At 43.2% G+C, this 25,728-nt stretch overlaps 1 protein-coding gene and 1 long non-coding RNA gene across 5 annotated transcripts; one reads left to right on the top strand and one right to left on the bottom strand.

Moving 5' to 3' along the window:
• Positions 1 to 78: 78 nt before the first annotated feature.
• On the top strand, positions 79 to 11,045 carry TMEM130 (transmembrane protein 130). The gene is made up of 8 exons (XM_032126301.1): positions 79 to 942; positions 3,435 to 3,725; positions 5,089 to 5,257; positions 5,673 to 5,842; positions 6,575 to 6,659; positions 8,333 to 8,535; positions 9,545 to 9,657; positions 10,388 to 11,045. Exons 1-8 carry the CDS (start codon positions 870 to 872, stop codon positions 10,562 to 10,564), a joined length of 1,281 nt encoding a protein of 426 aa, XP_031982192.1. The 5' UTR covers positions 79 to 869; the 3' UTR covers positions 10,565 to 11,045.
• LOC116452127 lies at positions 858 to 22,778 on the bottom strand. 4 transcript variants are annotated; one of them, XR_004243407.1, is made up of 5 exons: positions 16,089 to 22,778; positions 14,578 to 14,682; positions 6,406 to 8,662; positions 5,111 to 5,320; positions 858 to 1,929 (listed from the first exon to the last, which is right to left on the bottom strand). It is a non-coding gene; the product is annotated as an uncharacterized LOC116452127 (long non-coding RNA). The 4 variants fall into 4 exon arrangements; XR_004243406.1 differs by having other exon boundaries at positions 936 to 1,929; positions 15,330 to 22,778; XR_004243408.1 differs by having other exon boundaries at positions 936 to 1,929; positions 15,976 to 22,778.
• Between the last annotated feature and the right edge of the window lie 2,950 nt (positions 22,779 to 25,728).

Genomic DNA, 25,728 nt, shown 5'->3' with positions numbered 1-25,728 from the left:
TGACCCGCCCCGCCGGGGCGGTCTCGCCCCAGCTGGGCGCTGCCAGCGGCCGCTGCTTGAGGCGAGCCCCGCCCGTCCCCGCGTCCCCGGAGGGTCCGCTAACGCCGGGGCCGCCGGTGGCAGCGGGCGAGGAGTCACCGGGGCAGAGGCGGTCGCGGCCGGTCTCTCCGGCCAGCGCAAGGCCTGCCCCGCCGGTGCCCCGGGGAAGCGGTGGCACGACCGGAAGCGTAAGCGGGCAGAGGGGCTGATCCGCCACAAGAAACAAAACGGCGGCCAGGCGTGAGAAAGGGCTTCGAATGATGAGTTTAAGAAAATAAAAAAAGTAAAAGTAAGCGAATTAAAACCAAAATATACAAAACAAAACAGGAGAAAACAAAATAAAACGACAGAAAAAGAACACCAGAAAAGCACATTCCGGCGCTTTTGCTCTGGCTTTCTCCGGCAGGGCACCCGTTACAGGCCGTTCGGAGCGCTGCGGGACCGGTAACAGCAGCCGAACCTCCCCGGCAGAGGCGTCCCCGCGCCACCTCAGAAATACCGTATATGTGCTTGGCGCCGCCAAAGCGCAGCACAAACCCCTTCCCAAACGCTCCGGCGTGTCCCCACGCCCTCGGCAGATGTGAGGCGTTTGTGGGTTTTATTGACTATTTGTTTAAACCGCCGGCGGCTTTGCAGCCCGGTCCCGCTGCCAGCGCGATCCCGCAGGAACTGCCCCCGGGAGAGGCGGGCTGGGCGCTGCCGCGGGGGAGCGTCCCGGGGGCGCGGACAGAGGAGCCGCAGTGCCGCGGGGGCAGCGCGGCCAGACCCGGTCCCGGTTCGAGAGCCGGCCCCAGCCCCGGTCTCGGCGGCACCGAGCCGCGGCCCCCAGCATGCGGCAGCTGCTCTGCGTGCTGCTGCTGCTGCTGCTGCTGCAGCTCGGCCACGGTCGCTCCCCGGCCGCAGGTAAGGGGCCGCCGGTCTGCGCTGGTATCGCCGCCGGGCAGCGGGCGAGGGGTGCGGGGGGCGAGGACTCAGGACCTCAGACGTGAGCTGCATCACTGTTGTGGGGGGTTCCCTGCCCGAGCTTGATAGATGTGACAAGGGATGGAAGCAGCTCTTGGCACGCTCCCACCACCCCAGACTTTATTCTCAGGCTCTGTGATCTTGGTGCCTGCAGTGAAGGTGGGGCATCCCGGGCAGCCGGGGTTCTGCTTTGCACTTCTAACTCAAAAGCTGCGCTTCTGCTTCCTCCGCTGACCTCGCGCCGCGGGTCACAAGGCACCTGGGCAGCCGCTGTCCCTCGCTGTGGGACTCATAGAGCTCCGTTCTGCAGAGACAGGTCGGAAAGGTAGGAGAAATCCCTGACTTGGATGGAATGTCTTGCTGTGCCGGTCACTCCCTGGGTGACCTTGGATTAGCCACTGAACCTCCAGCTGCTGCACCTCTCAGGCCGGTATGGCCCTGATTTGTAAAGCACCATGATAACCTCCAAGGAGAAGTGCTAGATAAGCATGAGTTAGTTGGCTATTTTTTTCCTGAATTCTGCTGAAACAAAGTGGAGCATAGCCTGATTCTTCTAGAGACATGAAACCTCCCTGTGCCAGATTTCATCAAAACACAAGCATTTCTCTTTTAACTCAAAAAATTGAACCCAGGGCCATTTCTTGTGCTGTGAAATGGGAACAGTGGAGTTCTTTCGCAGGCAGTAACGTTACAGTTCATTTCTCACAGTCCTTCTGCCTCCAGAATTGCTCAGCACCTGTGATCTGTAAAAAAGAATGCAGGCACAAATGCAGTCCCTTTCATCCCGTCCAAGCTGATGGGGGCAGAAAAGCCAGCAAGGGAGTTAGCTGGCCCCAATGCTCCTTTCACATTCGAGGTCATGGATGAGTGAGAAATACAACTTCTGAAGGTCAAAGATTCAGGTCCCTGTTAGCAGTGTGGTGGCTCCTGAAAGAGAGGATAAGGAAAGGCACCAGCATTAGAAACCCCCAGCTCTGCTGCTCTGCCCAGCACTGCTGATGACAGGAGAGCCAGGGAGAGCTCTGATGAAGGGAAGGGAACATGCTCTGTGTTGAAGGCAAGCAACCAGATCCTGTTCCCAGCTCTGTCCCAATTCACAGCTATTTTGCATTTCCTTTTGTTTTGGGGCTTGGGGGTTGACTTCTTGTTTAACACATGCACAACCTTTAATGTTGTTGCACTGCTATTTTTTTGAAAAAGTTAATGTATTCTTTCCATAAATCTCAACCTCTCTCACACTCTGCCTATTGCAGTAGTTGCAAGATCTGAAGTAGTTGAGTAAACATGGCAGAGAAGATAATGGTGAGTCATTCAGAGCAGCAGAGCTGATTCAGTATCACAGGTCCTGTCCTGCACCTCTCATGCCTTGCTGTTTCATAGCATGGTTTGGGTTGGAAGAGACCTTTAAAGTTCATCTAGTTCAATCCCCTGCTATGAGCAGAGACATCTTCAATTAGATCAGGTAGTTCAGAGCCCTGTCCAACCTGACCTCAAATGTTCATACTGGGCAATCTGTGCCAGTGTTTCACCACCCTTATTGTGAAACATCTCCCTTGACCTGCTGGCCATGCTGATTTTTATGCAGACCAGGATATCATTGTCTTTCTTGGGTGCACATTGTTGGCTCATGTCCAGCTTTTCATCCACCACTGCCCAAGTCCTTCTTTATCCCTTCATCTCCACAGCCTGTACTGAATAGTGGGCATTGCCCCAATCCATGTGTAGAACCTTGCACTCAGCCTTGTTCAACCCCATGATGTTCCCATGGGCCCACTTTCTGAGTTTGTCCAGGTGCCTCTGGACAGCAACTGATCTGCCACTGGAGCATGGTACAACTTTAATTTGCCTTGGGATTTTTGGTCCTTCCCTGGAAAAAGAAATGTAAGGTGGACCATAGCACAGAAGATGTATTTACTGAGTTTTTAATGTTTACTTATGAGGAAAGTCAGAGGGACTTGTCAACAGAGCTGGCAAAGGAATCTAGTGAATGAAATCTCACCTGATTTTGAAAGTTCACATTTTCTAGGACACAGATGAGAGCTGAGCTTCTTCCAGTATCTGGAAGTCTAGTGACCATGTTAGATCATTAGTGACAATGAACCTACAGCCAGAACCCAGTTCTGGGTGTAAAACCTCATCAAAGCTTTTGCGATGTTCTAGTCTGAAGCTGTCTTCTACTATGAACATTTCTAGGACCCAGTCTGACATGTTGCTTACTGCTATTTGTTTGAAGTCATATACACATGCAACAGTTTCTGTTCCAGATTTTAAAACAGTAAAAAATATGGTGGTAAAGCCTTTAATGGGGTGAGTGTCATTGTGAGTCACATAACTACAGCTGACTAGTTAAAAAGTGTAAATAAATAAATAAATAAAATTTAAAATGCAGTACAATAAGGTTTGTTTTACTTCTTTTCTTCTGATTTCCACAGAGTTGTATGGTCTGGAAATAACCAACAATGGTCCCATCACAACAGGAGCTCAAGCTACTGTTCAGGCCAGTCTAAGAATGGAGAACAAAAATGTCACATCAAACTTGTATCACTTTAACTGGATTTATGCTCCTCTGATTCTGATAGAGAAATCTGAGCAGCGGTTTACTTCCATAATTAATGTGACTGGTGAATTTCCGGGCACTTTCCCCATTTCTGTCTGGGTGACTCACAAAAACTGCTGGTTGTGTCGGCCGGTTGCGAGAAACATCACCGTGCTTCAGATTACAGGTAAAATGGCTTTACAGCCTGTACCTCTCCAGGAACTCAGTATATATGCCCTTGCCAGCAGCAGGGTGAAAGCCAGTGTAAATATGGCTTCTGACAACAGAGTTGGATTTGTAAGCACTTGTGGCTGAAGGTGGGTTTGGGTGGAATGGTATAATCAGTACCATTAGAGCCACACTCTAGTCTCTCTACATCCAGGAAGAAAGGGTGATCCTGCCCGTGTTTTCCTGCCTCTGTCACTTAGAGAAACTGAGCTGGAAACCAGATGCTTCAGCAGCTGCAGTTCACCCATCAGCATGGGTCAGTGACGTCCAGACTGCTAAAACAATGCTTCTTCTCCAGCATTTCTAGACCTCAAGTTAGGATGACCATCAGCAGTGACAATCTGCTGCTTTCCCCTGTTGCATGACACAGCAAATCTTAGGCCATCAGCACAGCAGAGCGTTACATTTTCTTTTAAAGCTCTGTCCGAGTGTACTGAAATTGGATGTGAAGTCACGGCTGCATAAAATGTTGCTGAGTGCAATTTCAACTTACTGGGAATATTCATAACCATAAATATGCTCTTTTTTTTACAAATTAACCACTGGTGTGCTGCAGTTAACCTAATCTCTAATACAGGGATTGACAGACCCATTCCAACAGTAATTGCAATTATTATTTGTGCATCACCCAGAAAACAGTTAACCAGATTTAATGAATTGTTAACAGGGTAAGAGTCTGTTACTGGTAATCAATAGCCCATTAATTTTATAATGAGCTGATAAATGTCTCATCATAATACATCTTTATTTGTAGGTTAAAGAGGATTTTTTTAAATCAGTCTGCCACTCCTTGTAAACAAAGTCAAACACAGAACCTCTCATAGACATAAAGCTTCTCCCCTTTTTGTATTCACAATATATAGCACATCTGTTGTTCATAGCAGTCAAATACTAATTTCTATAAGACTAGCTAAAACCAAGGGGGGAAAAAGCTACGTAAAAAAACCCCACAAAACATAAAAAACACCGTTCCAAACATGAAGAATGGGTATACTGGCTTGATTCTGAATCTAGATGCTTGATATTAATACCAGTTCTTTTTAAATCAATAGTAAAAGTTTATATTGAGCTCAATCAGTCTGGGATTTTTTCTCCTAGTTCTATTAGATGTTTTATCATTACCCATTGTATAACCCTAAATAAATATTTTAATTTCACTGCCTCATTAACATATGTGACAACACTGAGTAATAGATATCAAATACACTTAACCTCTTGGACTAGGACACAGAAAGACACATCATCAAAGAATGTTTTGATATACACACAGAGCATGCTGTGGAAGAATGCTGTCATTCTTCTTCCCTCTTTTTATTCTGCAGAATTTATCACAGGGAACCTCACCCTTGCCCAGATAGAAGACAGCAGAGTTACCACACATGGTTCTAGATCCTCCCCAGACACAGTGACCCGGATTTCTTTCTCTCTTCATGACCCAAGTCATTACTTCCAGTCAGCATCATTTGTCTACAACTGGGATTTTGGAGATGGGTAGGTGTGCTTACTTTGTCTGCTTTAACAAGTATTCAAGATGGCTCTGATTCAGATGTTCATCTAGAGAAAAATCCCAATTAAATCAGTTAGCTAATAGTCTGCCTGCTATAAAAGTTGTTTTCATAATTTACTGACTACTCCTATTCCATTTTGTAAATTCTTTTAGCATTATCTTTAGTTTCTTTAATTTAAAATGCACAGAATTCCTCTGGATTTCATACTAATTGTAGTTCTATAGGTAACACCACAGACATAAATCCTCATTGATATGGACATAGGGTAGAATTTAGAATCACAGACACTGGAGCATTGTCTGTAAAGAAAATATATTAGACCTTGTCCATTTTTAAACCAGAAATATGCAAGCACTTGGTAAAAGGCAATTTTGATTCTGTTTTCCTGTTGCACACAGAGTTTACCAGATTACCAAGGAACCCTTTGTCTACTGCAACTGCTCTTCCGTGGGGAATCGCACAGTGCATCTGAAGGTCGTAGCTGAATGGGAGCAAACTGGAAGCATCATACACGAAAGAGAAATTATGCAGAAAACTGGTGACTTTACCACAGCTCTGGAGCTCTTGGGTAATTATGAAACATCTTGCACCTTCAATCCTGTATCTGTAGTAGCTGTATATGTACAGATACAATCTAGCTTTAACATGGTAACACAACTTCAACATTGTTTCACATGCAATGACTGGTCAACATCATTCAGTGGAGTGTTTCCATGGCAAAATCATCTTCATGTTCTTCCAACGTAGAAAAATGGGTGGAAATAAATAAAATCTTAGTATATATATAGTATTATATATACTATATTATATATAATATATATATAAGATATAATATATATAATATATATATATTATATACAGTATTAAATAAAAAGTTTCTTTTTAATCTACAGAGAATTTTACTGTCTTTTGTAGAAGTCTCACATACAAATAAAACAATAAAGTATTTATGGTAACTTATAGTGGATTTGTTTGTTGAATTGACATCAGCTATCCCTAAACAATAAATTAGTTAAATCAAGCATTAGGACAGTCTCATTGATTTGGTCAGCTTCAGGAGTAAACAAGCACAGAATTCAAAAAGCTGATTATACATATTAAAAAGAAATCAGAAAATATCAGAGAACTTACATCATCTCTCTTGGTAGGTTTCCTTGCGGGGTGTCAGACAAGTAGTATTATTTGTGTGACTGATGGAGCTCCAATCTGCAAGTCTGTGGAAAAAAACCTTCACTGGGAAACCAGTGAGACTCAAGTTTACATGTGGAGTGTGACATGCTGCCTTTTCATTTCTTCTCAGATGCTGTTAAAAGTATTAACGTAGTGGGCTCCAGAGAGACTCAGGTAATGGAAAACCTGAATTTATCTCTTCATATCAACGGCACGTAAGTAGAAAGCACAACTTCTTTCCTCCCAAAAATTGTCTGTGGTTTCCCCCAGTGTTTCCTTAATATAGTCAGTTGCACCCCACACAAGTTACGTAAAAAAAAAAAAAAAAAAAACCAACCAAATTTTCTTTGAGCAAAATACCATTGAATATTGCATTTTCCTGACTTGAAATACCATGAGCTCTAGAGCCTGAAAGAACCTGCATTTTTACAGAAAACTAGAATTCTCCTATGTAAAGCAAATGTTATTTTTTTTATCTTTGTAAAGAGAATGTTAAAAGACAAGTAGCCAGAGAAATAGTGGGGAAAAACACATCTGAAAACTTCCTTTTGAATTTTTGTCCTTCACCAATTTCCCCACTATTAAATTAAAATATATCCCAAGTCCTGTTGCATAGCAGCAAACTTGGCTGGCATAGGGGATTAATAGGCTTGGGGAGTAATTCTGGGAAAGTTATGATTGCCACAAAATGGATGAGATATAGAAGCTCCATGCAGCAAGGATTATAGGAAAACAGGAGAGTTGTGAGCACCTCAGTCCCAGCACAAGCTCTCTCAAGTTGCAGCATTAGAACACATTGGAGTTTTGGAGCAAGCAGCACCCAAACACAGAGTCGTTTGCCAGAGGCATAAACAGTCCCAACAGACAAAGCAGCACAGTTTGCATTCAGAAAGTGAAAGGCACATCGGCAGGAATGGGAACTGGAGATGGCATACCAGTGAATGTGAACAGCCAAAAACTATGACAGGCAAACCTGAGATCAATGAAAGCAGGCTTGGTAACCTCCTAGTCACGGGACTGGCACTGATGCAAGAGGAGCTTAAGATAGAGATGCAGTGACAAAGAGATGGGTTATCAAAAACAAAGCTTGAAAATGAGATAAACACATAAACACAATGCTTTCTTTAGCCAACGGTCATTGTAAAGAGATAAGAAACAAAATTGTAATAAAATAGGGTAAAGAAAAGCTCTGGCTGTTATCAGAATCAAAGTCTATAGTGCATAAGGTGAGTTCAAGCAGAATCAGTTGAAAGAGGGATCTGGAAGGGTAAATAAAAGGCTTCAATTAGATGTGGTGAGAGGCCACATGGCCATGAAGGGGGTTTCACTAAATTGTTTGATGGCAAATAAAAAACCTTTTGTTAATGTAAGGGGTGCTGTGATCCTTGAAACTTACTTACATTTTCTGGCTATTAGTCCTTTGTACAGAGCTCATCTTATATTCTTTGCAGTTTCATTTGTGGGTTTTTTAAAATTAGAACAGTCTTGGATGTGCTTCAGTGGTACAGACAGTGATTTCTGTGCGAGAAGGACAAAGGAAAAATAACCTTCCCTTGGAAGTGCAGGGAAAAAAGATTCCTTTTATCTTTATTGAAGAAGGACTACGGAAGAAGGACTATTTTCTACACACAGTGGCCTGCTGTTGACCCTTGCAGGTATTCAGCTCTCAGCTGAAAGGCTTGCCTTTATAGAAGCATCACAAAGAACTTTTTCATTTGGCAAATGCTATAAACGAAACAACTGTGCAGTTAACTACTTCTTTATTTGTGTTTAGATTAACGTCATTAGTTTCAAAATTATTCTGCTATTTTAACCAAGTTCTTTGCTGAAATTTTTGCAGCATTTTCACCTTTTTTTAAATTTTGCCTCTTTTCTCTTGTCGTTTCAGCCCACCACTGGCATTATGCTGGCTTATAAAATCCGAATGCATTCCACTTGAAGGTGACAAATGCCATCTGGTGGAGATCAGTGGCTCCTGCTACAACCTCAGCCACACCTTCAGGGACGCGGGACAGTATTGCCTCAGCGTTAGGGTGGAGAACGGCGTGACGATGCTGCAGACGTACCACGGGATCAAAGTGCGGCCAGCAGGTGAGGAGCAGGGAGTCTGAGCAGCACGGAGTCCCACCTGTCAGGGAACCTGCAGTCTCAAACAGGTTAGGGACAATTGTGGATTAGCCAGCCTGCGGATGAGGTTTCAGGAATGTGTTATAGATCCCTAAAAGGAGAAGAATAAAAAGGGAAATGAAAATTTATAATGTGTCTGCTGTAATTGCTCTGAGCTTCTTGTATTCTGCTGAACCCTTAGTCCCAAGAGTGTCTTGAAGTTACTAAGTACCCTGGGAAGGCTGTATTACTTAAATGACATATTTTTTTGGTTTAAATAGTTGGAGAGGATAATTAGGAAAACACATGCATCTGTAACACTACCTTAATTAAGCAGTTTCAATTCTTTTTGCTTAGTTTAGTTATGGATTTTCAAGGGTACATTTTTCTAGGCCTCCATTTCATTACAAGTCTCTGTCCCTCCTGCCTGTGACCCCAGCTGGCTCCCCCATGCAGGGTCACACATGCCTCTCTTGGGTCCCTAAACCATCTGAGGGAGTGGTTAAATGGCCAAGAGAAGAGAATGGGGGACAGCCAGGCTGTGACACAGGCTGGTCACACCGTGTCACTGTGAGCCAGCTGTGTACAGACAGGGCAGCTCACTCCAGAAGGCACTGGTGTGCATTCAGGGCTGAATCCTCTGTGCTGGAGGCTCTTAGCTGCTGTGGAGGTGAGAGTCCTTCCTGTCCTCTTGGGGTACCACAGAGGTACAAACAGCCTGGGGAGTCAAGGGCTGACATATGTAACTGGGTGGAGGTTTTTAGGCTCTTCAAGAGAAAAGAGGGCATAAAGGGAAAGACCCTTACAACCCCCTCCCACTCCTGAGATTTCAGAAAAACCTGGAGTGATCTGGGCTGAAAAGTTTATTCCCCCTTACACACATCTCCTTTTTCCAAAAAGTACTCCTAAAACTTCTTCATTGTTTCCTTCTCACTGTTGCCTTTTTTGGGGGTATTGTGTCACTCCAGGAATGTGTCCTTGTGCTTTTTCCTAGGAATCCACCCAGCTTTCTTTGTCTTGCTCTGCACTGCTCTGGTTTCAGTGATGCTGGTACTGGTGCTGTACACAACTTTTCGAAGTAACACACAACAAAAAGATCTCGTGGAGGTATTCTGTTACTCTTACTTTGAGTTGGGATAGTAATCAGGTATCTTTCAGCCATGAAAGGTATCTGATATGAAAAGTTCTTTAATCCCCAGACAAACAGAGTGGGAGGGAGCATTTCTCTGGTATGTGTAGTCTGTTCTACCAAAAAATCCAATCAGTGCAGGCAAACGAAGTAACAGGCATGCTTCTGGCTTGTTGCAGAGAACTCTAAATTGCCAGAATAATAATGGGCAGTTTGTTAATATTCCCAAGCAGATCCTTGCATTGAAGTATCCTTCCAGAGGATCTGCCTCAGAGTAGTGACATGAAAGAAAGCAAGGAGATAGTGCAAGAGGATACAGGATAATAAAAAAGGAGGGGTATGTTACCTAAAGCAGCCCTAAATTTTTACCTACCCCTCATATGTGGCCTTCCTCTCCCCAGCTCCCTTCCATCTCTAATATACCTTTCACTTGCTCCAAAAGGTGTTTGCAATAAGCATGAGTTCTCAAATCAAAGGTAGCTTTCATGGTGCTTTGGAAAGTACCCAATACGCTTTACACTGTGCCACAATATAAATTATATACCTCTAGAGACACTGTCTATAAGCCATGTGCACAGCAGGTATAAATCAGAAGTCTATTTGAAGTTAGTGACTGACTGAAAATGGTTTGTAGCCCAATGTATCCTTGCTGGACTTGAGCCAGTGGGAACTGAACTAAGAATGATATTTTTGATGTTCTTTTTCCAGGTAGCTGACTTTGACTTTTCTCCACTGTCTCATGAACACCGGTCTAATCATTCCAAGTCAGGCTGTGGCCTAGTATGTTGCAGATCATGTTTTCTTCAACCATCAAAAGAAGCTGCCTGGGAGAGTCATGAACTTCTACATTCACTTTACAGGCCAGTCAAAATGTACACACTGTGAAGAACACAATTGCACTTTGATTGCACTAACTGTCTAACTTTCTCACGTAGGATAAGTTAAAAGTCTGGTGCTGCATGAATGGTTTGGTTTTGCCAATGCAATGAGGTTCACCACTTTAAGTCCAGCACTTGAGTACTTCATTCTCTCAACTTAAAAAGAACAAGATACACAGTAAAAGTAGCTTTGTATTTTTAACTTATACGGGTGTGTACATTTACAGCTGTAAATGCAGCATTTTATTCTCATGAAAGATTATTTTATGTGCAGGTTTGCTAAATTCACTACCTCTTGTAATTTCTCTGTTCCTTCTGCTGTCTGTTTCAAAGAAGAAAATGCCTAAGACAAACATACCTCATTTCCTATGTACAACAATATTACTGGAAATGGAAGCCACCCAAAATGCTGTTGAATGTGTGTTTCTTCTACCAAGAAACTGATGTGTCCAGGTTGAAAACAGAGGAGGTGTTTCCAATGAACCAGACTACCTAATTATGCTGTCCTTTTTCCTGTCTTAAAAGACCCCTTTTTAAGCTAATGGACTTCTGTCAGACTGCAGTGGTGGTGACCTACTCACTCACCTGCCAGCAGTACTTTGGTCCTGCAGAAACCTCCACATGACCACCACTTTCTAAAATAGAGCACCACTCTAATCTGTGTAAGTAGCTTTTCTTTTTTAGGCTATTCATTCTTCTTTTTTTTCTCATATTGCTCCCCAACTAGTCATCACAGGTCCTCTTCCAAAAAGTGCAACAACCAGTAGCTCAAAGCTACTCAGCAAAAGATGTTCAATTCCAATTCCTAATCAATGTTCAAGGCTGTGTAAACTCCATGCCTGTTGCAGACTATCATCTACTGTCAGCTTCTGGCTCAGCCAGGCTTTGCCCGCTGGCATTTCAGAATGCTCTGGAGGCTTTCGAACAGAAGTGCCTTTGTGTCCACTTCTTTTTTTAAATGTGACACACCCTCCCCACCTCTGCTTAAAGTGTGTGGGTATTGTGGGCTTGGGGTTTTTCATAGTTTCTCAAATGATTGGAAGATAATTGTCTGAATGTGAGGGGACTTACCATGAGGTTTTTGGGGTACTCATTTCACATGTTCAACTATGTTTCCTCAGAGGAGCCCAGAGCTTCAGTTCTTTTGTGAAAGAAATTACATGACCCTTAATTAACTTGATACATTTAAAATAGAATAGGATCATCTAAGCTAACAAATCCTATAAACACAAGTTTTTGTGAAAATGTACCTTCCAAAGCAGAGCTTCTTTCGGCTTTTCTTCCAAAGAGAAACAGTATTTCTAAGAAAGCTTGCCAGTTAGGAGTGGTGTCCCTTCTATTCTTTCTCAGTGCTCTGGTATCAAACTCTTATCTTCAGCCATATTCAGTTACTGCTATGAATGTGCCTCTTTTTAGAAAAGAAGCTACTGTGCCTGAGAGCTTCGGTCTTATTTTTTATTCCTGAGATCCCAGCCCTCTGAACCCCTGCCAAAGACAGTGACTTGTTCTGGGATGCCAGTGTGGTTTGTAAATGGCTACATGGTCCTTGGGCACTGGAAAGAAGAGATTTCTGATATGCAAAATGCAACTCAGAATGACAGAGCCCTAGACAGACTGCACAGGGGTTTCTGTGGTCAGAATTTAGTCTGAGCTTCTTCTATTACATTTGTGAAAGACATGTGGCCCTTGCTGTTGTAATACACTTAAAGACAACGCCTTGACATGCTAATGAATGTGTAAAAAGCCCTTTCTCCTCCATATTGTACTCCTAGCAAAGAAAATATCTGTGAGAGCAGACTCAGTTATAGACACATGAGACTGAGATCCTTTGGGTTTGAAACAGACCATATCAAAGGAGTAAGAATTCTGCTTGGCCCCCTTTTGAATTAATACCCAGGTGATCCAAAGCATATCATGGGGTGTTAGGCCATGGACTTCGCTGCTTTGGGGTTTTGCCTTTGTGTTCTCCATATGTCCGAGCCAAGATACAACTGATCATGCCAAACCTGGCAAAGCAGGTATCAATCCCCCTTCAAAAAAAGTGGGACATGGAGTTAGAGATACAAAAGACAGACCTAAGAAAATCCCCATTTTCCTACTGAGAAAAACAGAGCAAATGTCCTTCAGAAGAATATTGGCTCCTACTCTCTGCCTAGAGTGAACGAAGCAGTCAAATGATTCAGGAGGGTAGAAAAGATAAAGTGCTGCAAAGTAGAAAGTCAACACTATCAAATACTGGAAGACACCAAGAGCAGAAAAGAATAGAGGTTAGAAAGAAAGACATCTCTGGCAAAAAATAAGCAGTGGAGAAAGTACACTTAAAAGGGTATGTCAAGAAGCAAATTAATGAAGAAAATTTAAACAGCCTTAGCAAATTGAGGTATAAGTATGAGCAATATTCACGTGAATGTGTTCTTGAATCCAGTATGAAACTGCTTCCTGCACAAAAGACTGATCTGTGGGTTTGATAAATGTGTCTGAAATTGAAGACAAAAGGTAATTGAGCAGTTCAGGATATAGCAATGAGATTAGTGGGACGTAGCAAGGATCAGTAGGAGGATTCATTTTGTTAACCGTAGCAATCAATGACCTGAAAAAAGAAATGTTCAGCAAAACGATCAAACTCACTGATTCAAAACAAGAGACCAGTGAGTGCAAAGCCAAAGAGCCATTAAATGCAAGTGATAAGCAAAAGTGTGGGCAGATAAAAAGTATGCAATGAGAATTATTTACAAGGAAATGCATTTGAAAACAAAAAGTTTCTGGAAATTCGTAGTAGAAAAACACACAGTAAAGCAAAAGAACTTCTGTTACTCTGTAATTTGTCATATAAACAATGGTGTTGGTGTGTGCAGTAATTGTGGGGACAAATCAGCATTTTATCTGAAAAGCAGAGCATAAGGCTCTGTGGCTGAATGGGTCAAGGCTGAACTTTGTCTTTCATCTCTGGAAAGCAGATTACACAGCCCAAGCTGTGACCACAGTTTGAAGACATAAGGCCTCTATTGCATTTGCTGGGTGCTGTAGGAATGGAAGTTGTCTCAGCAAAAGGAAGGTGAAGAGCTCCATATTTAAATACTCAGCTTTATTATTAGATAATCAGCCAACACTTCACCTTGATTTTTGTGCCAGTTTCCATGGAAACTGAAATCACATCTTGCAGCTGTCACAAAATTCTTCAGATCCTGCAGATCTCAGCTTCGACAGCACACCGTGCACTACAAATCTGGATTTTTAAATTGCAGCCACTAAAGTGGGGAACACAGAAGTTCCAGCAACTTCTTTCAGAGCTAGGTATACTCATTGCCAGCATCTGTAATTCCTACAGCAGTGTGCACAAAGACAGCAGATGCAGCCAATCAAAGAATCATAAAATCATAGAATGGCCTGAGTTGGAAGGGACCTTACAGATCATTTCCTTCCACCCCCCTGCCATGGGCAGGGACACCTTTCACTAGACAAGGTTGCTCCAAGTCCCATCCAACCTGGCCTTGAACACTTCCAGGGATGGGGCATCCTGTGCCAGGGTGCCAACACCCTCACAGTAAACAATTTTTTTCTGGTATCTAAATTAAACCTCCTCTCTGTCAGTTTGAAGCCATTTTGCCTTGTCCTGTCACTACATGTTCTTGTAAAAAGTCTCTCTCCACCTTTCTTTTCATCTCCCTTCAGGTAAGGGAATCAGGTCACTCCAAAGCCTTCTCTTTTCCAGTCTGAGCAATCCCAATTCTCTCAGCCTTTCCTCACAGCAGAATTGTTCCAGTCCTTTGATCACCTTGGTGATCTCCTCTGGACTCATCCAACAGCTCCAGGTCCTTCCTGTGCTGAGCCCCCAGAACAGAAAGCAGCTCTGCAGGTAGGGTCTCACCTGAGCAGGGCAGGGGAGGAATCCCCTCCCTCTATCAGGGGGTTTTATAAAATACTGCAGCTGTACTACTGTCACAACTACAGGAGCAGATCATACTAGAGCACTAGGGAAAGACTACCCCAGCCAAATAATTTTCTAATGCATTTACTCACAGCAGTCTTGGGAGGCAGGGAAGTGATATTATCACTGTTCACAGGAGGCAGAAGGGAGCCATGTAGAGATATGGAGCTTGCTCATGCAGAGGCAGCTGCAAATACCTGCATAAAATTCAAGATTAAAAAGATTATGACTATCTACAAAATCCTTGTCCTTCTGTTGGAAATCACATAACTTCCCTAATTTTTTAATTAATGGGTTTAATTAATTATAATTAATTTGTTTTATTTAATCATAACCAGTATATTAATTACAAGCAATGTATTAAATCACTTCTAGCCAGCATTTAGCAAAATCTAGCATGAGCAGGTATTGTGGGAATACAGCTTGGGAAAATTACAGAAACTTAAAAGTTTTGCTAAGTTAACTTTGATATGTTTTAATGAGTACGGCCTGTGAGAGACTGATGTATTGTTGAAATTGGATACAAGAAGTGAAGAATTTATGGACTACAAAGATGTTTGGCAGGAACCAGAAGGTAAAGAAGAAGCTAACTCAGTATATGAGCATTGGAAAGTCCCTGACAAAGGAAAAAAGATACTAAAAAGACTTAAATTACTAATTAGCAGGAACAGCGGGAAATCCATAACCAAGAGAGGACAGAATACTAATTAACGAAAGAATTGTGTAATTTAGAATCAGTGAACATTAATTTCTTTGTTTGCTAAAAATATATACAGGTGAAGAAGTTTTATATCAGCGTCTTGCGTAGAGAGAGGAAAATTTTGTCGGCCACACAGATACACACCTCTTGAGCAAGAACACAGTAACACCTCACTCACTACCACTAAAAGGCGGTGTTAGAGGTTCCGTCTATCCTGGAGGGTTTAAAAAGGCGGTGTTAGAGGCTCTGTCCATCCCGGAGGGTTTAAAAAGGCGGTGTTAGAGGTTCTGTCCATCCCGGAGGGTTTAAAAAGGCGGTGTTTGAGGTTTCTCTCGGCCGGCGCTCTCGGGGGTTTCCTGCGGCCCGCGGAGCCCAGGCCGGGCCCTGTGGGGCACAGGCGGCCGGCAGGGGGCGCCCGCCGCACGGGGATGCCCCTCAGCCGCCCTCAGCGCCATGGCCGCGCCAGCCCCGCGCCGAGGGGACCGGACGGGCTGAGGGGCGGCCGCGTTCCCGAAAAATAGCGCTAGGGCCGAGGGTCTGGGGGGTCCCCATGCAGCCGTGAGACCACACGACGCGGGGTCATCACAGCCCCGAAGGTCGGGGTCATCACTGTGCCGAAATGCTGTCATGTACAGGGCAAATCTTGTGTCCCTCGCTGGGAGGCCATGGATGGATGGATGGATGGATGGATGGATGGATGGACGGACTGAGCATGTTGTGTGCTCCCCAGAGAGAATTTTCTCTACTTTATTCAGTGCACTTGTCATGACAATGCCCCATCCCACTGTACCTTACTGGGACATGCTGCAGGATTAGGAACTGGAGGGCCAAGTCCCCTCCTGTGAGCAGCAGCAGCTTCACTCTTCATGGAGGAGAGTAGCTGTAAATTACAGAACCACTTACTTTGGAAAGAAGATCATCGTGTCCAACCGTTCCCCAGCACTTCCAAGGCCACCAATGAACCACATCCCCAAACGCCACATTCACACATCTCTTAAATCCCTCCACGGATGGTGACTCCACTGCGTCCCTGGGCAGCCTGTTCCAGTGCTTGACAGCCTTTTTGGCAAAGAAATTTTTGCTAATATCCTCTGGTGCAACTTGAGGCCATTTCCTCTTGTCCCATCACTTGTTAATTTGGAGAAGCAGTGATGTTAGTGAAGTTTCAATCTACAATGAGTTATCCTAAATTAAGGAAAATAAGGAAAGCAGCCCACAGTATAAAACACAGCTGAGTGTAAACTTTTCTGGAAATCAGCTGAAGGTGCCCATGACTTCAGTGGAAGGTCTCAGAAACAGGGAAGGAGAAGAAGCAACAAACAGGCACGTTCTGGTTTAATAACTCTGTAAGATTGGTCCTTTGTGGTAATATAAATTAGGACTTTGTCATTTAAAGAATCTTTTTCAGGCATAATTAAGATACGAAATGAGAATAGACCACAGCAATAAAAGTTGTCTTATCTGATCAAAAGCACGCACTTAATGGCAAAAAAATTAATATTATGTCATAGTTTTTTAGTGTCTTTTCAGTCGCCTGTCCTTAATCTACTCTTCTTTCATTATATGCAAAGCACTTACAATTATTTTGAATAAAATCAAAAAGGAAAAAAAAATCTAAAAATCCAAATGCACTTGCTAATTAAATAGCAATGCCCTTACTTCCATTCAGGCAATCTCGATAAATTACAGTCTTCCCATACTAATTAACTTCAAGTTTAATGGATTTCTCTCACCACTGCAAGCTATGTAACAAAACACAACATGCTCAACTTTACAAAAACAAGTCAATATTGAAACTGCTTGCTTGATTCTGCTTCAGCAGAGCGCTCAAACACGTGTGAGAACAAACACAGGAGGAACAGCTCCTTGCTGGTGGTGCAGCGAACTCCTGCACCTGCAGAGCTCATGTCTAGTGCAAAAAAGCACTTTTTAGCCACTTTTCCCCACCCTCAATGAATTCACTTGCATTTGCAAGTTAGAGTGGGTTTTTTGTATTTAGTAAGACCATTAAAGTAAGGTATTTCTGTTACTGAATGATCCGCTTATTGGGAAGTTGATCAAGGTTACCAGAAAGTAAGTTCGAGTTAAAACATTGTGAGAAAACACAAGAACAGTCACCCAAGACGGTATCAGAAAATGAATGCCAGCCCCTGATCCTGGGGAAGAGAGATGGGTCAGTATAGTCTTCCCAAGCCACCAGGAACACACTTGGAGGGAAACAGCTTGAGTTTTGAATCTGAAATTACTCTAGGAAGCTCTACTTGTGGAACTTTGAGTTCTTTGAGTGATTTTTTTTTTCCCTCTAACAGCAGTAGGGTATTAATGCTCTACCCTGTCAAAAAACTACAAGATTCCACTTATGGATAAAATTATTCATACTCAGTAAATTAGAGTTTCATATCACAGGTCCACCTCCACAGAAGGAGTGAGGCATCCATTTCCCATAGATACCTCAGCTAGGACCTGCATTCTGAAGGATCCCCAAGACCAATCCAGACCACACAGCCTGGATGGGGAAGGAGGGAAATTTCACAGCAAGTGGATTTGCAAACAGCCATTATTTTATTCCAGTACTGTTATCTTTTCTATTCTGTTCTTTCCTTCTTTTTGGCTTGGTAATAATTAGTGGGGAAAACCTGCTTGTAGACAGGAAGATACCGTATAATTAAAGGTAAAGTATTCTATTTAATTCTGTACGAACAACATCAATTTTCCTAATACAGTGTGTGAAATGTGAAAAATCAGGTAAGCAGTGCATACATTTTTTATGAACATGAGGACCCTGAACTATTACTAATGAAGTACAGAAAGAAAAGACAGGACTCTCAGTAGGAAAATACCATCCATTAAATCTCTCCCTGGGGATCAAATGACACTTACAATTGAAAGACATTAACTACCTCCTACATTTCAATTGGTTACCAGCAGGATGCCTATTTGTAGAGATTTGTGCTGCCTGTACTCTGTTAGTGTAAGATGCCACATTAATATTTTCTGACCTTTGCAGTAGATATTGCCCTTTTTTTTCACAGACCAGCAGCCTGATTTTACCTTTTAAAACCGTTGATCCTGTTAAAGAATGAGCACAAGAGCAATTCTGTGAGTATGTAGGGGCCTGCTGTAGCCAATAGACCTGCTGAACATGTTCTGAATGTTTTCTGATACGTTACCCTTTACAACAAGACTTCCAGGGTTCTTTTTGTAAAAGTGTACCTGCCTTTTACTAAATGCCTATAACCAAAGATCAAAAGGCTTTTGAAATATTTCCCCTAAGAAAAGCGAAAAATAAGAACTTAGAAATTCATTCATTTCAGAATGGATTAATCAAAGGCAGCTCTTTGATCAGTAAAGGAAGTCCTCAGTTTCAAAACAATGAGCACTTTAATAGGGAACGATTACACCTCTCTGGGTGTGTTGTCCTTGAGGCATGTGTTGGGCTCTCATGGCTGTCACCACCAGGACACCAAGGCAAGTCTACTTTTCGTTATTGTACCACCTGAAAACACAACACCTCCTTCCCATGCCTCCATGTCTGTTGCCTCCATTTAGCTTCACAGTATGTGGCAATGTTTCAATTAGAGCTCCCTGTGGTTTTATTTACACATATGTGTGTGTTTGTGTGTATAGATACACACGTACAGGCGTATACATGTATTCCTGCAATATCTACTGCCATTCAAACGAGAAATGTGCAGTGATTTCTTCCTGCAGTGGATTTTATGTGACTCCTATAAAAAAATAAAAACAAAACTGTAGTCACAAATAGCAGAGATTAAACAGCAATGTAAAGGTCTGAGAGGAGGGATTACAGATCCCACATCCGCAGATGTTTGCAGCTGCTGACAGTCCTGTGATTTAAGGAGCTGTTCTCCCATGTCATTGCAGGACAGGCAAACGTCTGCCACAAATAGTCATCAACAGATTCTACCCTTAGAGCTTATTTTTGATCAAATGGAGCCTGTTCAGTGCTTTCCAGGCCCATTGCAGAGGTGGTCACTGTTCGGTGACAGGTGAACTGAAACTGTCCTCCAGAGTCCAGAACTTTTCAGGACATAAGGGATGCTTAACAGCCACACTAAGCCATCAGGAATTCACCCCTTGCATGCTGCTCATTAGGAGTTACTCCAAGATGATGAATTGCCAATGACTTTGGGGAGGGTCACAGGGGCAATAGGAAAGCAGTGGATATGTGGTTGTTACTAAAAAAAAAAAAAAAGAAACAGAATTCTGCAGTATAAGGACATTACAAAAGGACTTTCTGTCCAGAAGGAGATGTAAGAAGGCATTGCATCCTTCAGGGAAATATCAAAATGAAGCTAAAAGCATTAGAAGTATGAGGCAATTCTACAACTTCGGAATTTTCTGGGTAACATCTGTGCTTCTGTAGAACATTCACACTCCTGAGAGTCAGGGAGGAAGACAACGATAATCAAGGCCTGTGTACAACATAACAGGGAGTTTTCAGAACAGGTGGGTGGGTGCCATCATTCACTGACAGTGACACAGCAACCTAATCACCCTCTGGAAGTGACAAAGCCAGTGCACAGGGAGAGCGGCGTGAATTCACAGCTCATCTGCTCCTCGGCACTCGTTTTTCAGGTAGATGCTCCTCCATGCAAGGTGCTGCTGGCACCTGTCCCTGCACTGGATCAGCCACACTGAGCAGCCCATGGGAGCATTCCCTAGTTCACATCAGCAATCCCCTGGGACAATCTCACACCCACTGCACGGCCAGTTTGTGCCAGCTCTGCTAATGTTGCCTGACCAAAGGTGTCCGTGCTTGGGCAAACCCCTTCTTCCAGCAAAGAGAAAGGGGCAGCAGCCTCTGGCACAGGACCACTGAGGAACACCTGCATCTGTAGCATCTGTCTGTTCAGCTTAACCTGCAGAGGGGTGGGCATCTGTCCAGGGCCTCTCTGCACCTTCTGAGTGAAGTCAGCTGCTTCACACAGAGGAATTCAGGGCGTTAGCCTATGTGCTCTCAGTTCACACCCTGGTTTACTTGCTACTAATTTTTTACATGAGCTCTGAGTCAACTTTTCTGTTTCCTTGCTTCTCTCCCTAGAACAGCAAATCTGCTATCAGTAATTCAGGCAATAGAGTGTCTCCTCTATACAAGGAACATACAGATGTCCCCCTGCAAACCCCAGATGAGTGGCTACTATTCTGCTGTTTATTACAGTAACACATTCCAGCGTTTGAGCCAGCAGAGATAATTGAAAGAAAACCGAGCTGAGCAGGCCTGTCAGACTCAGTCAATAAATGTACAGCAGGTTTGTCATTTTACAGAGCTGCATCTGCTGTTACATCACAGACTCTTTGGGAGAGTTGAAATACCAAATCCTGGGCTAATATATGTAGGTCTGACTCCCCTGTGGTCAGCTCTGGTTTACATCACCTGCGAGTCTAAAAAATATTCAATCCCAAAATGTTAAACTCTCAGAGAATCACACAGGGTAATTCAGGTTGGAGGGCAGCCCAGGAAATCTCCATGTGCAACCTGCTGCTCAAAGCAGTGCCAGCCTGAGGTCAGACCAGGTGGCTCAGAGCTTTGTCCAGTCAGGTCCTAAAAGCTTCCAAAAATGGAAACTTCACAGCCCTTCTGGCAGCCTGCTCCACTGCTTGAGAGTCATTCTAGGGGAAACAGTTTTCCTTACACTCAGTATGAATCTTTCTTGTACAGTTTATGTCTGCTGTCTCTGATCCTTCCACCACTTTCAGCGAAGAGTCTGGCTCTACCTTTTGGAGCCTTTACTGTTACAGGGCTTTTTCTTCCCAGATGAAGAGTTTGTATTGATCCTTATTGAATTTCGTACGGCTCCTGCTGGCCTTTCAAGGTCCCTCTGAATGGCTGGTCTGCCCTCAAGCTACAGACGGACAGCACCTGGAAATTGGTGTCACCTGAAAACTTGACAAAAGGATGCTCCATCCCCTCCTCCAGGTCACCGGTAAAGGTCACAAACAGGACAGGTCCAAGAACAGAAGCTGGAATACTGCACTCGTTATATGTCTATGAGTGTGCCTGGGATCAATGAGCTAAACCCTCTGGTTGAGTTCTTTGTCCATCAAAAATGCAATGTCCCACACTAGACAGAGCACTATCTAGGAGACTGATGAAAGCCTTGCTGATGTCCAGGTAAATGACAAGGAGGTTCCTCACCCACCCACAAATCCTGTTGGTGCATCACTGAAGGCAGCCCTGTTTCCTCAATCTGTGCTGACTGCTCCTGACCACCTTCTCCTCCTTGTGTCCACAAGCGTGTCCCAGGAAGAACAGTTACAGACTGTGGAAAATACACATATCACTGGAAATTCCCATTCAACACCAGCTGTGGGTTGGCTGGTGCCAGAGAGAGCCCTCTGCTAGCTGAGCAGGACCTACCCGCTAATACAGCCTGGCCATAAGGTGTGATGGAACACTTCCATCAGAGAATCAGACTTGGAAAGAGTTTATAATTAACCCATAAAACTTAGTATACTGTTTTAGGCAATGAATGCATTTAATTAACTGCTTCAAGAAGAGACATACAAAATCATTTTTTTGAAATCTTCTTTCTACCCTAGAAATTGCTGTTTCTTATACAACATCCCAAATTTTGATGTATACCGTGGCTGGTTCATAGTGCTGTATAATTTTTAAAACAGATGGGGCTTGTTTAGTTCCAAAGCTCTTGAGTATGCTGGTTTTAAATACAAATCTGGAAAATTTCCACCTAATTTGTGCTGCAAATTTAGCCTGATTTCACAGCAGCTGGATATGTTCCTCTAATTCATGTACTCTCTGAACACGGCCTGTACCTGCATATGCACATTGATCTTCAAGACAGATACAGAACCATGGAATGCAAATGTTTTCTCAGTGTACATGTGGGACAACATTACTACCTTCATGAGATTTTACTTGGGATTTTAAGGCAGGCATAGCATTAAGGATTCATATTCACTTCTTTATCTATGCAGCACATGGCACACTTGTGAAACTGTTGTAGAATTTTCTGAGAATTTACTTTCTTATTTTAAACAAGACAATTTTTTACATTCCTTTAACATTGTAACCGAGTGCCTTTGTGCCATCTGTCAAATTACTCACATGGAGCCATAAAAACATTCTAAGATAATCTAATATACTTTTTATATTCTGGTGAGTGCCACAATTTAAAAAATGTCTAATTCAGATTTGACATGGCTACTAATCAGCACTCAATATCAGAGGACAAATAAGATTTTTTTCTCTCCAATGATATACAACACTGCAACATTTCGAAAAATACAACATATGAGTTACCAACCCAGCACTGAATCTTACAAGTCATGAAGTCTGGGAGCATGACACTGCATTGTTCAGATGTGGGAGAGCCTGCAGAGCCAAAGCCACAACATTTGATGTATTTTTTAGCCTAGAAATGCTGGGGATATATGTGGCTATATATTTTTTTTAATTGCTTCCTTTCTCTTGAAAGGGAAGAAAGATTGTTAAGTTTTATTGTGGCACAGAGGGAATCACATCAGCTCTGAGAGGAAATAACACTGCAATCAAAGAGCCTTCAAGAGTGCATCAAGGATCCAGGAAAGTGCACTGAAACAACACCTCGCCTTTCCTCTGTGGATTCGTGGAGGATGAGCTCTGGTGCTCTGGAGGAATGAGAGACACCATGAGGGGAGGGAGGAAAACAAAGGTCCTCACATTCCAACACCTTGAATTCAGTTTGCCTGAGAACCCTCAAAACATTGTGAAAGCTGAAGTACTGATAGCTACCGTTGGCATTATCATCCTCTCTCTAATATGTGAATACAGCATTTAATGTCACAGCCTGAAAGACAACTGTCACATAGACAATCTGACAAGAACACAAAACAATAAAGGGGCTCTGTTTTAGTGGATTAAGAGGAAAATGCACATAATAAATAATTTCTATCTTTTATCACAAAATTGTGTCGATAGTGCCTGGACATTTTCAGAAGCCCAGAGAGCAGGTAAGGCCATGGGCAGTCCTGAAAGCCAACAAAGCAGGAGGGGTCCTGCCAGAAGCAACCCTACTTCTGCTTTGGAAAGTTGTCCTTCTACTTTCCTGCTTATCAAGATGGTTTTTATGAAATAAACAACCCAGAACTGCAGAATTTCACTTATTTTGGATGCACCTTTGCCATTCTGTGTCCTTTTTGGGACTTTTATAACATGTTATTAAAAATATTTGTCAGAGTACCATGCTAGCTGTGCATTCTCAGGTATTTGGAAGCACTGGATATCTGTCAGTGACTCAGGGCAAGCAGCAAAGTTGCTCTTAGAATACAAAGCTCTACAGACACACAGTAAACATATATGTGCACCCAAACATATGATAAGGAGCATGTTCCACCTGTCTCTGACTACTCCATAAGCACTGCAGATGAACTCACCTACTGTCTGTCCTAATATTCAAAAGAACACAGATTTTTCAGCAATACCATAAATAATACAGACCTCTAAGCAAGAATATGAATTTCCAGTTTTCTGTACACTCTGTGCAAGGTCTCCATTAACAGCATCTCAGGTGCCACTCCCTTGTCCCTGGAAAACTCAGCTATGCTCCTACCTCAGAAACTTGTGGGAGGGATAGATCCAGACACTGCAGATGGAAGTGGCAGCTAAGCAAAGCACTTCCAAACCTACCTCGCTGCACAGGAAACTCCTGCATAGACAATCCTTAGTCATCATTGTTTAAACCCAAGTTAAGGATTTTCATACACTTCCCCCTCGCTCCTTCATATGTACTTTCCTTCAAAGCCCCAGACAATACTCACAGATGTGACACATAGTCACACAATTACAGTCACACAATTTCTAAATAGTCTAAATAACATTTCAGACAAAGTCAGATTTTTCAGAACTCACAGTGATGTCAAAGAACTCCAAGGACAGGAGACTGGAGGTCAGTAAGGTAAACCAGGGATGGGAAAGAGGATAAAGCTGGTATTTTGAACAGTGAGCTGAAGGGCTGGTGCAGGAACCACAGCAGCTTGAGAGGCACATGAGTCAACAAGTACTGGTCCCTAACCCCAGTGCCTTTATCTGTCATCTCATGGGAGCCAGGTACTTCAACATGTTGCCTCCCCAAGGGCAAGATTCTGCGATGAGCTGGATCAGCAGCATGTTGACTTTTGATTGGAAACATCTCCCATTTGTACCAGGTTTCTGCTAAAACACTTAGTGTCCAATTTGCAAAAATATATGTGCATACTTAAAGACTGTCTTTGACAGGCTGCCAGCTCTTGTGCTGCGGAATGCAATCCAGAAATCCAGAGTTTCTAGGCTCCGTGTGGCTTGCTTGCTCACTCGCTTTCTCTCTCTCTCTCACGAAAAAGAGTATTTCTCTTCAGAATCGAAGGTTCCTACTGAAACTGGATCTGTTATGGAAACCTGCCACGTCTCCTAAGGGTGCTGCCTTGTGGAGAGCCACAGCCCAGATCTGTATGTGACCGGGTCACAGCTTGCAGGCATATGTGCACCACATCCAAGGGGTGTGGATGTTGCTGCCCTGGAGGAGGGCCCTGCCTGTTTCTCAGTCCATGTAAAAGCACTGGGCCCTGGGGCTCTGTGTGCCGATGGATGTGCCTGTGCTATTTGAGCTCCTAGAGAAATCCCAGCAGTTCAAACACAGGAGTGTGTTTTGTCTTTGTGTTAGGGTGCTGACACTGGGCTGGGGTATGGTAAGAAGTCTTGCCCTAGACAGGATATGAAATAAGCCAGATGAACATTGAGTAAATAGGAACAGGTTGCAAAGCCCTCCCTCATTTCTTATTAAGAGGCCTTGCACACTCCATACTTTAAACAAAGGTGAGATTTTCCATTGTTTGAAACCAGTCATTAAGATGCTCCTCCACCCTAAATCTCTGCCTATTACTAATCATCACAAACTTCTCTTTTCTGGCTTGAAATGGCATGAGTTCTGTGTGCCTTTGCACTCCTGTGCTCCAGGGAGTACCTGAGAAGTGTGTCCTCACAGGGGTTTCAGCCCAGGTTTGAAGACCCTATGACATTCAAATGGATGAGAGAGGCTTCAGAGAAGTGTCTGAACTTCGGGCTACTCCTCTGAACTCATTTTTTGAACCTTATTAACTAGAGCTTAAGGGAAATAGCTATAGATTTTATTCAGCAGGGACATTCTGCCATGTGGAGCAATGCTCTCTGCATTCATTTCCTTTTTTTGCAATATTTCAGTATTGCACATTATTTAGGCATCAGACCTGAACACAAATAATTGTACAATAAAAAGCAGTGACTCAACAGGTTATTGCCACAATAACTCCTACACCCCCACTGTGTGCAGACCTAGTTTGGTTGCTTACCCTGGAGATGAAGGTAGTCCCATTCCTAATCACTGAGAGCCATTTATCAGCCCCAAGGCAGAAGTGCATATCACTCAGTCAATGTTACTGGGACCGTGAGGCACGCTCCAAACTGAAGGAGAGAGGGAAACCTCTGCTTACAACCATTAGCGAATCATTCATACACCTCTCTCTAATGTTGCTTCTCTCATTCTTTGGTTTGCAATGAGATGCAGAG

This window comes from Corvus moneduloides, chromosome 16, assembly GCF_009650955.1.
Source record: "Corvus moneduloides isolate bCorMon1 chromosome 16, bCorMon1.pri, whole genome shotgun sequence".
NCBI lineage: Eukaryota > Metazoa > Chordata > Aves > Passeriformes > Corvidae > Corvus > Corvus moneduloides.
This window is presented reverse-complemented; position numbering and strand designations above follow the sequence as displayed.